The sequence below is a fragment of the Cucurbita moschata genome, unplaced genomic scaffold (assembly GCF_002738365.1).
Source record: "Cucurbita moschata cultivar Rifu unplaced genomic scaffold, Cmos_1.0 Cmo_Scf00025, whole genome shotgun sequence".
NCBI classification, from domain to species: Eukaryota; Viridiplantae; Streptophyta; class Magnoliopsida; order Cucurbitales; family Cucurbitaceae; genus Cucurbita; species Cucurbita moschata.
The window spans coordinates 1,144,828-1,160,388 of NW_019268541.1; the positions used below are offsets into that span (position 1 = coordinate 1,144,828).

The window sequence follows — 15,561 nt, forward strand, 5'->3', positions numbered from 1 at the left end:
ATTAAAGGTTTAGAAATAAACCATTTTGAGTTATCTAAAAAATTTCTTCAACCAAATCAAGTGTAATTTGAAACCCATATTTCGATTCGGGACGTTTCCATGATACATTTAGACATATATATTAATCAATTGGTAGATGAACACGACTCTCCATAATGGTATGATATTGTCCACTTTGAGCATGACCTTTGCTTCCGGCTTCCCCAAAAGACCTCATACCAATAGAGAGAGTATTCATTGATTATAAACTCATGATCATTCCTTAAATTAGCAGAACTTTCATCCAACATCAATAACTTTAAAAAAAAAATTCAACTTTAAAATTATTGATATATGAACGATAATAAAACATACCTCGAATTATAGATGAGAACGAGTTAATTAAAAAATATTAAGAACCTAATTAAAAATAAAAGGAAAAAGTCAAATTGGAGTTGAATATATGATGAAGATTGTGGAGATAATTACCTTAAAAGAATATGAAACATAATATCATTTTTTTGAAATATAAAGAAAAAAAATGACTTTTTTAGGGAAAATGTGGGACTAAATTAATACTCACCGTATATTCTTCCCGCCCCCCGAGTATCAAGGCGCCAACCAATAATTAGCAGGCATCCGATTGGCAGTGACGTCATATATTCCCTCCATTTAAATGATTTAATTTACCTCCAAATTCACCCAATCTAATCTCTGTATCAACATGCTGACCTAACCTGACAGACACGAAAATTTTAGTCGACTGAATGAGAATCGAAACTCGTAAATTTATTATGCTCGTTCTACACTGTAAACTTAGGTTTTGAATTCCATTTGTCCATGTGAGGCTAAATTGAAACTCGTGAGTCCAGTGTGTTCATTCTACATTGTACAGTTAAGTTTTGGATTCTACTAGTTCACGTGACGTGACTTAATGACGTGTGTCTCGTGGGCGAGTATGACAAAATCATCATTTACGGGTAAAAGTAATAAACAAAGCATAGTTTGATGGCTTCACTTTCGATTTCACACGTAAAAGAATGTAAAGTATTAAGAAAGATAATTGTTCTCAGTTATGTACTCACGACGTTTTTCTGTACCACTAATGTTACATTTTTGTTGTATTCCCAACATTCTCGTATCCACATCGGCAATGGTATATTTATAAAAAATTTAAAAACTAATTATTTAATTTTTTTTTTTACGAGTTCAACAATATCGAGGTGAAAAATTTGAATCTCTAGTCTATTTATCGAAAATGTGTATTTTACATCAGTTGAATTATGTTCGTTTTTGCAATCCAAAACGTAACGGTGTAAACAAGACATTGGATTTTGGCGATCGAGGTCATTGAAATTAGGGGTGTACATGGATTGGGATGTTTTTTTTATTATTAAAAAAAAATCACACGAGAATACATGTTACATTAATAATTAAAATATTATAAAATTTAAATATAAAATATTCACAAGTCATGACGTATCATTATGATCGCGTCAAATATTTTTAATTTTTATAATAATCTTAAAATCAATTATAATCCTATTTTTGAGTTGTTATGGCAAATTGTGTAAATAAAGCAAAAAACATGGGCAAAGACCGTAGGGGCCTTAATTAGCGCTCTAATGTTGGTTTTAGAGCATAATTATGAGTAATTGAGACAGATGGTATGTGGAGGCCACGACTGTTATACCAACGCCAACTGACCTCTCACCATTTTCACAAAACCAAAGAAATTTATTCCCCAAAATCGTAAGAACTAAATTTTTTAAACTTTTAGAGAGAGAAACCCCTTCAAACCGGAAATGCTGCTTCGAACTTTTTGCTTTTGTTTATAAACAAACAATCGGAAGAAGCTTTGAAAAAGGGGGGTAACCCACAAAAAATTTGAAAGAAAAAAACAACTTAGACGCAGCTTTGTTCTCTGTTCTTCCTGTTTATCCTCTTATTCAACCTTCTATATTTGTATCAGCTTCAATCCGATCTAACTTTTCGAGTTAGCGGCGGCTGGGGAAGATCTTTTGAGGGGTTTTTATTGATACCCATTTGCGAACTCCAGCTTTGATAGCTTTGTTTTTGGCTATCTCAGGTGTTGAAGCTTTGTGGGTACTTGTTTGTTTGCTCCGATCTGGCTCGCCGAGTCTTTGGTTCCTTTTGACTCATTGTTCTGTATTGGATGAGTTAACACGGGAGATCTCTGTTTACAATCACCATGGTAACTTCGATGGAATGCTTGATATTCGTTTTGTTTATACATTGTAATTTGTTTGATGGAATGCTTGCTACTTTCAGTTGAATTTTGAATTTGAAGTTGTACTATTGGGTAGAGTTTTCAATGGAATGTGATTTTATTGTCATTTTCTGAGCTTAAACTATGTTGCCAGTTCATGCTGGTCTTATTTATACTCCTTCAGGTTGTGGATTGCCATCAGGAATAGTTGTAGTTGTGAGTTTAATTTTGTAAGTTGTGTAGGCTGAATTGGAATATGGAACACCTCGAGAATGAACTGAACTGGGGAATGAAAGCACATCCAAGTTGTTCCAATTCGACCGAAGAGATCTTTTGTGAGATCTCATATTGGTTGGGAGGAGAACGGAGCATTCTTTATAAGGGTGTGGAAACCTCTCCCTAGTAGACGCGTTTAAAAATCTTGAGGGGAAGTTTGAAAGGGAATGCCCAAAGAGAACAACATCTACTAGCGGTGTTACAAATGGTATTAGAGCCAGACACCGGGTGATGTGCCAGCAAGGAGGTTGAGCCCTGAAGAGGTGGATTTGGGGGTCCCACGTCGATTGGAGAAGAGAACGAGTGTTGGCGAGGACGCTGGGCCCCAAAGGAGGGTGGATTTGGGGGTCCCACATCGATTGGAGAAGGGAACAAGTGCCAGCAAGGAGGCTGAGCCCCAAAGGGGGTGGATTTGGGAGTCCCACATCGATTGGAGAAGGGAATGAGTGCCAATGAGGAGGCTGAGCCTCGAAGGGGGTGGATTTGGGATCCCATATCGATTGGAGAAGGGAACGAGTGCCAGCGAGGACGCTAGACCCCGAAGGGGGGTGCATTGTGAGATCCCACATCGGTTTGGAAGGAGAACGAAACATTCTTTATAAGGGTGTGGAAACCTCTCCCTAGCAGACGCGTTTTAAAAACCTTGAGGGGATGCTCGAAAGGGAAACCCCAAAGAGGACTATCTACTACGGACTAGCGCCGTTACATCTTTGGTCAAGTGCAAATAAATTAACTACCTATTTTGATATTGTACATCACATAGGGCTGTAGTTTCCCCCTCTAATTTTATGTACAAATGGAGTTTCCCTATTTAGGCGTTTGTTGGTGGATGGCAAGTACATGGAACTATGAACTTTACCCTTTAGCTTATATTAGAAGGCGCATATGCTGAAATGTGTTCATTTTAAAGTTAATAAGAAGCATTGAAAAAGTGAAGAGTTGAAAAGAGGAGAAAATAGCAAAGAGAGCCTACACAAAGACACTTCAGTTGGTATCTATCAAAGAAGTAGTATAGTTACAAAAAGGAGTATAATTGATCAAATGAACGACCCCACAATTCCGACCAATCTCTCGGCCGTTTCAAAAAAAAAAAAAAAAAATCTTGGGTTCCTCGATCTCCAACTTTCTCACAGAGATTGACTGCGGAAGACCACAAGATTGCAACTTTAGACTTGATGGAAAGGAGCTAGTCAATGCCAAATTCTGTAGAAGCGCCTTGTGAGATCCCACATCGGTTGGAGAGGAAAATAGAGCGTTGTGTGGAAACCTCTCCTTAGTAGACGCGATTTAACACCTTGAAGGGAAGCTCGGAAGGGAAAGTCCAAAGAAGACAATATCTGCTAGCGGTGAGCTTGGACTATTACAAATGGTATCAAAGCCAGATACTGGGCAGATGTGCCAACGAGGACACTGGGCCTCCAAGGGGGGTGGATTGTGAGATCCACATCGGTTGTAAAAGAGAACAAAGCATTGTGTGGAAACCTCTCCCTAGTGGACGCGTTTTAAAACTTTGAGGAGAAGCCCGGAAGGGAAAGCCCAAAGAGGACGATATTTGCTAGCAGTGGGTTTGGGCTACTACAAATGGTATCAGAGCCAGACACGAGGCGTTGTGCCAACGAGGACGTTGGGCCCCCAAAGAGGGTGGATTATGAGATCCCATATCGGTTGGAGAGGAGAACGAAACATTCCTTGTAAAGGTGTGAAAACCTTTCCCTAGTAGACGTGTTTTAAAAACATTCCTAATTTTGTTCTAACTCGTACTAGAACTCGAAAAGCTTCCACAATCAAGTGCTAGAAAATTTTCAACAATCATGTAGAATTTATGAATACTATCCTTTTTTGTCTATTCTTTTTGAGAGATCCATTTTATTTCAGATTCACGCTCTATATAATTCTATTGTTTTGAACTGCGTTTTACTACTTTTTGAACACTAACACTTCTTTGTACCTCTTTTCTGCAAATAGAGTGGACCAGTTAACATCATTGTAGGTTCTCATGTCTGGATTGAAGATCCAAAACTAGCTTGGATTGACGGGGAAGTTTTTCGAATCAATGGCGAGGAAGTTCATGTCCGGGCTACCAATGGGAAAACAGTGAGTCAGGCACTCAGTGTGCATGAATTGATATCCAACCTGGGACTATTGAACTGATACTCGACTATTAATTGCAGGTTGTTACGAATATATCGAAGATATACCCCAAGGATACCGAAGCACCTGCTGCAGGTGTAGATGACATGACGAAGCTGTCATACTTGCACGAACCGGGAGTTTTGAGCAACTTGGCGACCAGATATGAACTCAATGAAATCTATGTAGGAAACTATTATCTTTTCTTTTTGTGCATGCAGTAAGAATCTTTCCAGATAACAGATATTTGAATATCAAATCTTTAACATCTGCACAGACATACACTGGAAATATACTTATTGCAATCAATCCATTCCAAAGATTACCCCATCTGTATGATATTCACATGATGGAACAATACAAAGGAGCTGGTTTCGGAGAACTAAGTCCTCATGTCTTTGCGGTTGCGGAAGTGGCATACAGGTAAGCGTCTCGTTTTCTTCAATAAATTTCGTATCGTTTAGTTGTTGAACAGCCAATGATTTCTTGGTCTAGTTGTAAACTTAAATTACTTCAGCAGTAAACTACTAGTGTTGCCATGTAGGCATTTCGAACTGTCGTTCTTTATAAAGCACGACACTACCTTAAGGGGGATGAGAAAAAGACCGAAATAACGAATTTTAACGAAAATGTTTCTTCATTTTGGCTTGACTAGCTTCTTCTATCCATTACAGGGCTATGATTAATGAAGGAAAAAGCAATTCAATCCTAGTCAGTGGAGAAAGTGGTGCTGGTAAGACCGAGACCACGAAGATGCTTATGCGGTATCTTGCGTACCTTGGAGGTCGATCTGGAGTGGAAGGGCGAACCGTTGAACAACAAGTCCTAGAAGTATGATAAGGATCTTTTAATTATACTTTTAAGTATGTCAAAGTTTATATTTACTATGTATTATAGCAAACTCCTTGATTATTCCTTTCTATTTCCTCCCAGTCCAATCCTGTTCTTGAAGCGTTCGGAAATGCGAAAACCGTTAGGAACAATAACTCAAGGTGAGCGGTTCTACACGGAAAATTTTGTTTAAATTATCTACTATTGAGTTGAAATGATCACTTGTATGATCAATGGTTATGGGCAGTAGGTTTATTCAAGCCTTGAAACTCGATATATCTTCACGCTTCATTATCACTGCATGTTCTTGTGCAAGGGACGGAACATTCTTAAATGCTAACGACTCACTTAACTTGCTCGAAAGGTTTATGCAAGCGTTAGTAATTTTGGTTCGAAATGCAGTCACTTTGGTAATTGTTGAGCTCCAATGATTATTGGTGGTTGGCTTATCTAAGCCTTCAAACTCGATATATCTTCACTGCTTCATTATCACGGAATGTTCGTGCAAGGGACAAACATTCTTAAATGTGAACTACTGACTGAATTTTGGTTCGAAATGCAGTCGCTTTGGTAAATTTGTTGAGATTCAATTTGATAAGAGCGGGAGAATCTCTGGCGCAGCTGTCCGAACTTATTTGCTTGAAAGGTCTCGAGTATGTCAGATCTCGGATCCTGAACGAAACTATCATTGCTTTTACCTTCTCTGTGCATCTCCTCTTGAGGTACAATTCTCAACTTTTAAACTGTAAATCATTCACATATAATGGACCGATTTCTTAGTAGTGACGGTAGCGTGTAGACGTGATTCTAATCAATGCATTGACAAAAACCAGGAACGAGCGAAGTATAAATTAGAAAACCCGAAATCGTTCCACTACTTAAATCAATCTAGCTGCTTTGAATTGGATGGCGTGAACGATGCGCATGAGTATCTTGCAACCAGAAGGGCTATGGATGTAGTTGGAATCAGTGAGGAGGAGCAGGTTAGTTTTCAGTGTTTTTTTCGTGCAATCGTGCTGTTTCTTGTTGCATCGAAATTTTGATAATAAATAATTCATTTCAGGACGCGATTTTTAGGGTCGTGGCTGCAATTTTGCATCTCGGAAATATTGAATTCTCAAAGGGAGAGGAGATTGATTCTTCAGTCATTAAGGATGAAAAATCAAGATTTCATCTTAATACGACTGCCGAACTGCTTAAGTACGTTATCTAAAATTTCGACATATGATGTCTTAGTCGTTATTAATACTTCAAAAGCTATCATTTTCTAAATGTTTAATTTAGGTGTGATGCAAAGAGTTTGGAAGTTGCACTGATTCAACGTGTTATGGTAACGCCAGAAGAAGTTATAACTCGAACGCTTGATCCTGTGGCTGCTTTGGGTAGTAGGGATGCCTTGGCTAAAACGATTTATTCACGACTCTTTGACTGGTAATCTCTCTAGTCCCAAGGTCGGGTCGGGATCTCTAGGGACATCCTTTCTCTTAACACGTTTTCTTTCTGCAAACGCTCGTTTCTTCATCTCGGTCTATTTTTACTCCATAAAGATGATTTATCAATGTATTAAATGCTTCTTGATTCTGTTCATCATCCTTTTTTAAACTTTTCCCGTAGGCTCGTGGAGAAGATTAACAATTCGATTGGGCAAGACCCGAACTCTAAATCATTGATCGGAGTTCTGGATATATATGGATTCGAGAGTTTTAAATTCAACAGGTAATGGTCGTACGTGAATTCGTGAGTTAAACGTAATATATTTACTAGCTATTGAATCGTGTTTGTTTCTAATAGTTTTGAACAGTTCTGCATCAATTTCACAAATGAAAAACTTCAGCAACATTTTAATCAGGTTGGTTAACTTGGATCTGTAAACTTCACCGTAAGACACTTCTTACGTTCTTGATCGAGTTCTGGTCGATTGTGTATTTGCAGCATGTTTTCAAAATGGAGCAGGAGGAATATACCAAAGAGCAAATCAATTGGAGTTATATCGAGTTTGTTGATAACCAGGACGTCTTGGATCTGATCGAAAAGGTGCGTACCTCTCAAATGGCAAGGCCATACGCCCGTTTGGCTCCGTCCAACGCTGCCACCGCACACTTACCTCACTGTTATTTACCGTTTTGCTGATATTCAGATCTTAATAGTTCTGCTAACTCGTGTTTCGATATGAACAAGGGATTTGTTTTTAATAAACCACACATTTCTTTTATTTTCTCAACACAAGATTTAAGTAATTAAAATGCAGTTCTTCGTTCACAGAAACCGGGGGGAATTATCGCACTTCTGGACGAGGCCTGGTATGTCAGCTAATATTTAATCAGTATTAACTGTTTCATCTTGATTATACGAAAATATTTTCGATTCTTCCTTCCATTCTCATTTCTTTTTGCTCCATACAGCATGTTTCCTAAATCTACACACGAAACGTTCGCTCAAAAGTTATACCAAACGTTCAAAAACAACAAGCGCTTCATCAAGCCGAAGCTATCTCGTACGAGTTTTACAATATCTCATTATGCGGGCGAGGTAAAGTATATTAAGCTCGTTTCTTAGTTTTTTATGCTCCAAGCTTAGATGCATCCCTTCTCAAAATTAAAGAGACAAAAAAATGCTTCAGGTGACTTATTTGGCAGATCTATTCTTGGACAAAAACAAAGACTACGTGGTAGCCGAACATCAGGCGCTATTGACATCCTCGAAATGCTCCTTTGCAAGAGCTTTATTTCCTCCTCAACCCGAGGAAACATCAAAATCCTCAAAATTTTCGTCCATTGGTTCGCGTTTTAAAGTATGGTTGGCTAACTTGAAACTCATGTTATGTTGTGGGCGCGGTATAATTCGACAAAACAGTGATGGTTTCACATTCTTAATTATGCAGTTACAACTTCAATCATTAATGGAGACGTTAAATTCGACCGAACCTCACTACATCAGATGTGTAAAGCCAAATAATGCGCTCAAGCCTGCTATTTTCGAGAATTCGAATGTTATCCAACAATTACGTTGTGGTGTGAGTACACTTTACGGTGTCGCATTGGTTTTGTTATGCACCTGTGTTTTATCTGGTTTTTTTGTTAATTTTATGTGGCTTTTTAAACGATTTAGGGTGTTCTTGAAGCGATTAGGATCAGCTGTGCTGGATATCCTACCAGAAGAACGTTTTACGAGTTCCTCCTACGTTTTGGGGTTCTTGCACCAGAAGTTTTGGAGTAAGTTAACTTACCACTCTTTGAACATAGCTATCTCTTAACAAAATTAAAGAAACCGAAAAAATAAGAGACGAGAAATACGTGTCCAGTACGCTTTGTGCACTGACGGTCTTATATTACTACGATCCGTGCAGCCATGATGACAAGGTAGCATGCCAGATGATCCTGGATAAAATGGGTTTGGAAGGTTATCAGGTGATTTCATTATTGCTGTAAACTTGTATTTTTTATGGAGGTCCTTGGTCCTTTCTTTGGTTGGATTTGGTTGGGTGACTGCCAGTGCAGGGATTGTTTGTGTATCTAATCAATTCTATGCTAATTTTATGTGAGATCCCACGTCGGTTGGAGAGGAGAACGAAACATTGTTTATAAGGGTGTAAAGACCTCTACGTAGCAGACGCGTTTTAAAAACCTTGAGGGGAAGTCCGAAAGGGACGGCCCAAAGAGGAAAATATCTGCTAGTGGTGGGCTTGGGCTGTTACAAATGGTATCAGACCCAGACACTGGGCCCCAAAGAGGGGTGGATTGTGAGATCCCACATCGGTTGGAGAGGAGAACGAAGCATTGTTTATAAGAGTGTGAAGACCTCTCCCTAGCAGACGCGTTTTATAAACTTTGAGGGGAAAGTCTGAACAGGAAAACCCAAAGAGGACAATATCTGCTAGCAGTGAGCTTGGACTGTTACAAATAGTATCAGAGCCAGACACTGGGCAGTGTGCCAGTGAAGACGCTGGGCCCCGAAGAGGGGTGGATTGTGAGATCCCACATCGGTTGGAGAGGAGAACGAAGCATTGTTTACAAGGGTGTAAAGACCTCTCCTTAGCAGACGCGTTTTAAAAACTTTGAAAGGAAGTCCGAAAGGAAAAGCCTAAAGAGGACAATATCTGCTAGCGGTGGGCTTGGGCTGTTACATTTTAAATCTTTAGTTGACGTGCAGTACGGAAAACCTCGTCCTTGTATTGTGTTTAACTGCACACATTTACTCGAACTTCGAGTCTAGTGTCCAAGGCCCTATGTCCCTATATGGTGTTGGATATCCAAGTAACTCAATTCTTTTGGCATCCATAATAATACTTGTTTGAGGGTGTTGAGCATTTCCAAGACTTATATATGTGTTATCACTGTGGTTGGGCAGATTGGTAAGACAAAAATCTTCCTGAGGGCTGGGCAGATGGCTTCTCTGGATGCAAAGAGAACAGAGGTGCTTAGCAATGCTGCCAGAACTATTCAAATGCAAATTAGAACGTTTATTGCACGCAAGGAGTTCGTTGCGTTACGTAAAGCTGCTATACAAGTGCAATCATTTACTCGAGGTACTTTCTTGGACGGTCTTAGAAATACCGCTTGCTCGTTTCTTATTAGTCTTTTTTTCATTGTAAAATATTCTTTAGCACGGCAAGAAATCATGAAATTGTTTGGAGTTCTTAGAGACTGACGAAACTTCAGTGGCTTACATCAATGACAGTCTCGGAATCCCATGTTCTCGTTTTTATAAATTCTTTGATCACTTACTACTCCATTTGGTAGTGGGCAGAGTGTGTTAAGAATCACGACTCTCCACAATGGTATGATATTGTCCATTTTGAGCATAAACTCTCATGGCGTTGCTTCTGGTTTCCCCAAAAGGCCTCATACCAATGGAGATGTATTCCTTACTTATAAACCCAGGATCAGATCCCTTAATTAGCCAACGTGGGACTCTTTCCCAACAATCCTCCCCTCGAACAAAGTACACCATAGAGCCTCCCCTGAGACCTATGTAGCCCTCGAACAGTCTCTCCTTAATCGAGGCTCGACTCCTTTCTTTGGAGCCCTCGAACAAAGAATACCCTTTGTTCGACACTTGAGTCACTTTTTAACTACACCTTCGAGGCTAGCAACTTCTTTGTTCGACATTTGAGGATTCTATTAGTATGACTAAGTAAGGACATGACTCTAATCCCATGTTAGGAATCACGACTCTCTACCATGGTATGATATTGTCTACTTTGAGCAATAAGCTCTCGTGGCTTTGCTTTTGGTTTCTTCAGAAGGCCTCATACCAATGGTGATATATTCCTTACTTATAAACCTATGATCATCTCCTTAATTAGACAACGTGGGACTCCCTTCCAACCGAGGGTGTCTAGTAATCCTTCTTTGTATTCTCTTCTATTGTCATACTTGTCCTTTCCTATCAAAATTCTAACGCTCGTTCGTTTCCAATTATAATTAGGTGTATTGGCTCGAAATCTTTTTGAGCAGCTTCAACGGGAAGCGGCAGCTTTAAAGATCCAGAAGTGTTTCAAGCGATATACTGCTCGAAAGTCATACTTAGATTTGCTTTCATCAGCAATCACATTGCAAACAGGGTTACGGGCAATGAAGGCTCGTGACGAATTCAGATTTAGAAGGCGTACTAAGGCAGCAATTATTGTTCAGGTCCTGTTTCTTTTCCGTTTTACGGTGATTATATGAATTATGAAATTTAGAACTCGATCTGGAGATTCTGATTCCTTTTGGGTGAGTCTTACAGGCACGTTTGCGTTGTCACATGGCGTATTCTTACTATACGAGACTCCAAAAGGCTGCATTAACCACACAGTGTAGTTGGAGGCGACGAGTCGCCCGAAAGGAGCTAAGAAAACTGAAAATGGTTCAAACACATCACTTGACTTTGTATATTTTGTATTTAGGATGACTGTTGAATGAAGACACTCATAGATTTTATGTATGCATGAAGGCTGCAAAGGAAACCGGTGCACTCAAAGAAGCAAAAGACAAATTAGAAAAACGTGTCGAAGAACTTACATGGCGCTTACAACTCGAGAAGCGGATGAGGGTATTTTCTTGATTACTTTCTTTTGTTTATCGTAACGTGTGGATCTAGGTGGGGACACCAAAGGCCTCTGCCCTTCCATCCCTTGGATAGATAGAGAGGGAGGGCAAAGCGGTACGTGAGCTGGGTTCAGAACGTTGTGAGACAGTTCGGTTCATATCTAGTGTGGGCGTTAGCGTGAAACAAAACAGCCATACATTGTTCAGCAGCTGATATGTATGTTTTTCCCCACTGAATTTGTAGACTGATCTGGAAGAGGAGAAAGCTCAAGAAATTGCTAAATTACAAGATGCTTTACACAATATGCAATTACAAGTTGAAGAAGCAAATGCTCGAGTTATCGAAGAACGAGAGGCGATTCAGAAAGCTATTGAAGAAGCACCTCCAGTCGTCAAGGAAACTCCCGTTTTCGTCGAGGATACCGAAAAAATCAATTCCTTAACGGCTGAGGTGGAGAGTTTGAAGGTAGGTTTGTACTTTTTGTACCATTTTAAGTATAATCAACCACAATGCCACAAAGGAGCTCTAACCTTCAGCTAAGAGTGATTCTAGAGGATAATCTAACCCAGTGATTTACAGGCTTCATTGCTGTCGGAGAAAACGACAGCTGAAGAAGCAAGAAAGGCTTGTACCGAAGCCGAAGCTAAAAGTATGGAGCTGACCAAAAGACTTCAATATTCAGACAAGAAGGCGGATCAGCTTCAGGAGTCGGTGCAGCGGTTCGTAGGAGTGATTAAATCTTTGCATCTATTGTTTATTTACATCAAACTGGTTATGTCTTTAAAGTCAATAATGAAACTATATTCTATGCATCAGGCTTGAAGAGAAGCTTTCAAATTTGGAATCAGAGAACCAAGTACTTCGTCAACAAGCCTTGACTATGTCGCCGACGGGAAAAGCTTTATCTGCAAGACCGAAGTCGATGATTATTCAGGTATATTATGGTGTTCGTATGATCCTCTGGTCTTTTAAGTAAGATATTATCTTTGATACATACCAGCAATGTTTGGTTGAAACTTCAGAGGACACCAGAGAACGGAAATATTTCGCACGGAGAGGTCAAAGTATCGTCGGTAAGGGAAATTAATTTTTATGACAACAAAAGAACAATTTTAGTATATAGAAATTTTGTATCTTAAATTATATACTCTGTATATCAGGATACAGCTCTTGTATTATCGAATCTACGCGAGCCTGAATCGGAAGAAAAACCACAGAAATCGCTTAATGAAAAGCAGCAGGTAAGAAGGGTTCTTAGCATTGTTAAAAAGAGGGAGACAGGGAGGTTTATTGTGAGATCCCATATTGTGAGATCCCATATTGGTTGGAGAGGAGAACGAAACATTCCTTATATGGGTGTGGAAACCTCTCCCTAGCAGACGCGTTTTAAAATCTCGAGGGGAAGCCTGAAAGGGAAAGCCCAAAGAGGACAATATCTGCTAGCGGTGGGCTTGAGTTGTTACAAATGGTATTAGAGCTAGACACCGAGCGGTGTGTCAGTGAGGACGCTGGCCCCCAAGGAGGGTGGATTGTAAAATCTCACATCGGTTGGAGAGGAGAATGAAACATTCCTTATAAGGGTGTGGAAACTTCTCTCTAGTAGACACGTTTTAAAAACCTTGAGGGGAAGCCCGAAAGGGAAAGTCCAAAGAGGACAGTATCTGCTAGCAGTGGGCTTGTGCTGTTACGAATGGTATCAGAGCCAGACACCGTGTGGTGTGCCAGCGAGGACGCTGGCACCCAAGGGGGGTGGATTATGAAATCCCATATCGGTTGGAGAAGAGAACGAAACATTCCTTGTAAGGGTGTGGAAATCTCTCCTAGCAGACGCGTTTTAAAAACCTTGAGGGGAAACCCAAAAAAGAAAGCCCAAAGAGGACTATATTTGCTAGCGGTGGGCTTGAGCTGTTACAAATGGTATCAGAGCCAGACACCGAGTGGTGTGCCAGCGAGGACGCTGGCTCCCAAGGGGGGTGGATTATGAAATCCCATATCGGTTGGAGAAGAGAACGAAACATTCCTTGTAAGGGTGTGGAAATCTCTCCTAGCAGACGCGTTTTAAAAACCTTGAGGGGAAACCCAAAAAAAAAAGCCCAAAGAGGACTATATTTGCTAGCGGTGGGCTTGAGCTGTTACAAATGGTATCAGAGCTAGACACCGAGTGGTGTGCCAGCGAGGACGCTGGCACCCAAGGGGGGTGGATTATGAAATCTCATATCGGTTGGAGAAGAGAATGAAACATTCCTTGTAAGGGTGTGGAAATCTCTCCTAGCAGACGCGTTTTAAAAACCTTGAGGGGAAACCCAAAAAAGAAAGCCCAAAGAGGACTATATTTGCTAGCGGTGGGCTTGAGCTGTTACAAATGGTATCAGAGCCAGACACCGAGTGGTGTGCCAGCGAGGACGCTGGCTCCCAAGGGGGGTGGATTATGAAATCCCATATCGGTTGGAGAAGAGAACGAAACATTCCTTGTAAGGGTGTGGAAATCTCTCCTAGCAGACGCGTTTTAAAAACCTTGAGGGGAAACCCAAAAAAGAAGTAAGGGTGTGGAAATCTCTCCTAGCAGACGCGTTTTAAAAACCTTGAGGGGAAACCCAAAAAAGAAAGCCCAAAGAGGACTATATCTGCTAGCGGTGGGCTTGAGCTGTTACAAATGGTATCAGAGCCAAACACCGAGCAGTGTGCTAGCGAGGACGTTGGGCCCTCAAGGGGGTGAATAGTGAGATCCCACGTCAGTTGGAGAGGGAAACATTCTTTATAGGGGTGTGAAAACCTCTCCCTAGCAGACACGTTTTAAAAACCTTGAGGGGAAGTCCGAAAGAGAAAACCCAAAGAGGACATCTGCTAGCGGTGGGCTTGGACTGTTACATATATACAAAATTTGATTCTCCTTCGTGTTCGAGAGTAATTAGTTCCGTCTTTTTTATGCATTATGATGTTCAGGAGAACCAGGACCTTCTAGTAAAGTGCATATCAAAAGACTTAGGCTTTTCTGGAGGCAAACCAGTAGCTGCTTGTGTCATATACAAATGTCTTCTTCACTGGAGGTCGTTCGAAGTCGAACGAACGAGCATATTCGATCGACTCATTCAAACAATAGCTTCGTCGATAGAGGTTATACGCAACGTTTGCTTCTGAAACAATTCTGTAGTGCTTGTCTGGTGAATTCATCTACATATTATTAATACTTGTGGCTTTAACTCTACTGAAGGTCCAGGATAACAATGATGTATTAACTTATTGGTTATCTAATACATCCACATTATTGTTGCTCCTTCAACACACTCTGAAAGCTAGTGGAGCTGCTAGCTTGACTCCTCAAAGGAGGAGAACTTCTACAGCTTCTCTTTTCGGAAGGATGTCTCAAGTACGACACGTTTCGACGTTCTTTCAGGCATTTATATTTTTTGTTATTTCTTCTTAATCACCGCTCGTTTACGCTCTTCATATTGCAGGGATTAAGGGGATCTCCGCAAAGTGGTGGACTATCGTTTCTTAATGGTCGGGGGATAGGTCGAGTGGACGATTTTCGACAGGTTGAGGCGAAGTATCCAGCACTGTTGTTTAAGCAGCAGCTTACGGCGTTTTTGGAGAAAATATATGGAATGATAAGAGATAATATAAAGAAAGAGATCTCGCCTTTACTTGGATTATGTATTCAGGTAGTTCTCAAATCTTACCGTCCTTCTAAGTGTTTATAGAATGATAAAGAAACTTGTGAGATCCCACCTCGGTTGGAGAGGAGAATGAAACGTTCTTTATAGGGTGTGGAAACCTCTCCCTAGTAGACACGTTTTAAAATCGTGAGGCTGATAGCGATATATAACAGGTCAAAGTGAACAATATTGGCTAGCGGTGAGTTTGGGTTGTTACAAATGGCATCAAAGCAAGACTAGATCCTCTCCATAGTAGTTGCGTTTTAAAACCATGAGGCTGACGACGATACGTAACGAGCCAAAACGGACAATATTTGTTGGCGGTGGGCTTGGATTGTTACAAATGGTATTAGAGCTGGGTTTCAGGCAGTGTGCCATCGAGGACGCTGGACTCGGGGGGGGGGGGGGATTGTGAGATCCCACCTCGAT

The 15,561-nt window shown here is 40.5% G+C and overlaps 1 protein-coding gene across 1 annotated transcript in view; it reads left to right on the forward strand.

The window, feature by feature from the left end:
* Positions 1 to 1,734: 1,734 nt before the first annotated feature.
* LOC111461569 (myosin-17-like) overlaps positions 1,735 to 15,561 on the forward strand; it is a 16,256-nt gene continuing 2,429 nt past the window's right edge. The window contains exons 1-31 of the mRNA XM_023105140.1: positions 1,735 to 2,194; positions 4,451 to 4,579; positions 4,657 to 4,800; positions 4,893 to 5,038; positions 5,290 to 5,446; positions 5,549 to 5,607; positions 6,009 to 6,168; positions 6,280 to 6,429; positions 6,510 to 6,646; positions 6,731 to 6,877; positions 7,061 to 7,162; positions 7,238 to 7,295; positions 7,379 to 7,480; positions 7,709 to 7,746; positions 7,849 to 7,975; positions 8,067 to 8,237; positions 8,328 to 8,459; positions 8,555 to 8,658; positions 8,793 to 8,853; positions 9,794 to 9,971; positions 10,874 to 11,079; positions 11,174 to 11,293; positions 11,381 to 11,479; positions 11,720 to 11,941; positions 12,056 to 12,195; positions 12,293 to 12,410; positions 12,499 to 12,549; positions 12,637 to 12,717; positions 14,420 to 14,590; positions 14,688 to 14,843; positions 14,932 to 15,138. Coding sequence (XP_022960908.1) covers positions 2,192 to 2,194; positions 4,451 to 4,579; positions 4,657 to 4,800; positions 4,893 to 5,038; positions 5,290 to 5,446; positions 5,549 to 5,607; positions 6,009 to 6,168; positions 6,280 to 6,429; positions 6,510 to 6,646; positions 6,731 to 6,877; positions 7,061 to 7,162; positions 7,238 to 7,295; positions 7,379 to 7,480; positions 7,709 to 7,746; positions 7,849 to 7,975; positions 8,067 to 8,237; positions 8,328 to 8,459; positions 8,555 to 8,658; positions 8,793 to 8,853; positions 9,794 to 9,971; positions 10,874 to 11,079; positions 11,174 to 11,293; positions 11,381 to 11,479; positions 11,720 to 11,941; positions 12,056 to 12,195; positions 12,293 to 12,410; positions 12,499 to 12,549; positions 12,637 to 12,717; positions 14,420 to 14,590; positions 14,688 to 14,843; positions 14,932 to 15,138 — 3,876 coding nt within the window. The 5' untranslated portion in view covers positions 1,735 to 2,191. The remainder of the gene's footprint in view (positions 2,195 to 4,450; positions 4,580 to 4,656; positions 4,801 to 4,892; positions 5,039 to 5,289; positions 5,447 to 5,548; positions 5,608 to 6,008; positions 6,169 to 6,279; positions 6,430 to 6,509; positions 6,647 to 6,730; positions 6,878 to 7,060; positions 7,163 to 7,237; positions 7,296 to 7,378; positions 7,481 to 7,708; positions 7,747 to 7,848; positions 7,976 to 8,066; positions 8,238 to 8,327; positions 8,460 to 8,554; positions 8,659 to 8,792; positions 8,854 to 9,793; positions 9,972 to 10,873; positions 11,080 to 11,173; positions 11,294 to 11,380; positions 11,480 to 11,719; positions 11,942 to 12,055; positions 12,196 to 12,292; positions 12,411 to 12,498; positions 12,550 to 12,636; positions 12,718 to 14,419; positions 14,591 to 14,687; positions 14,844 to 14,931; positions 15,139 to 15,561) is intronic.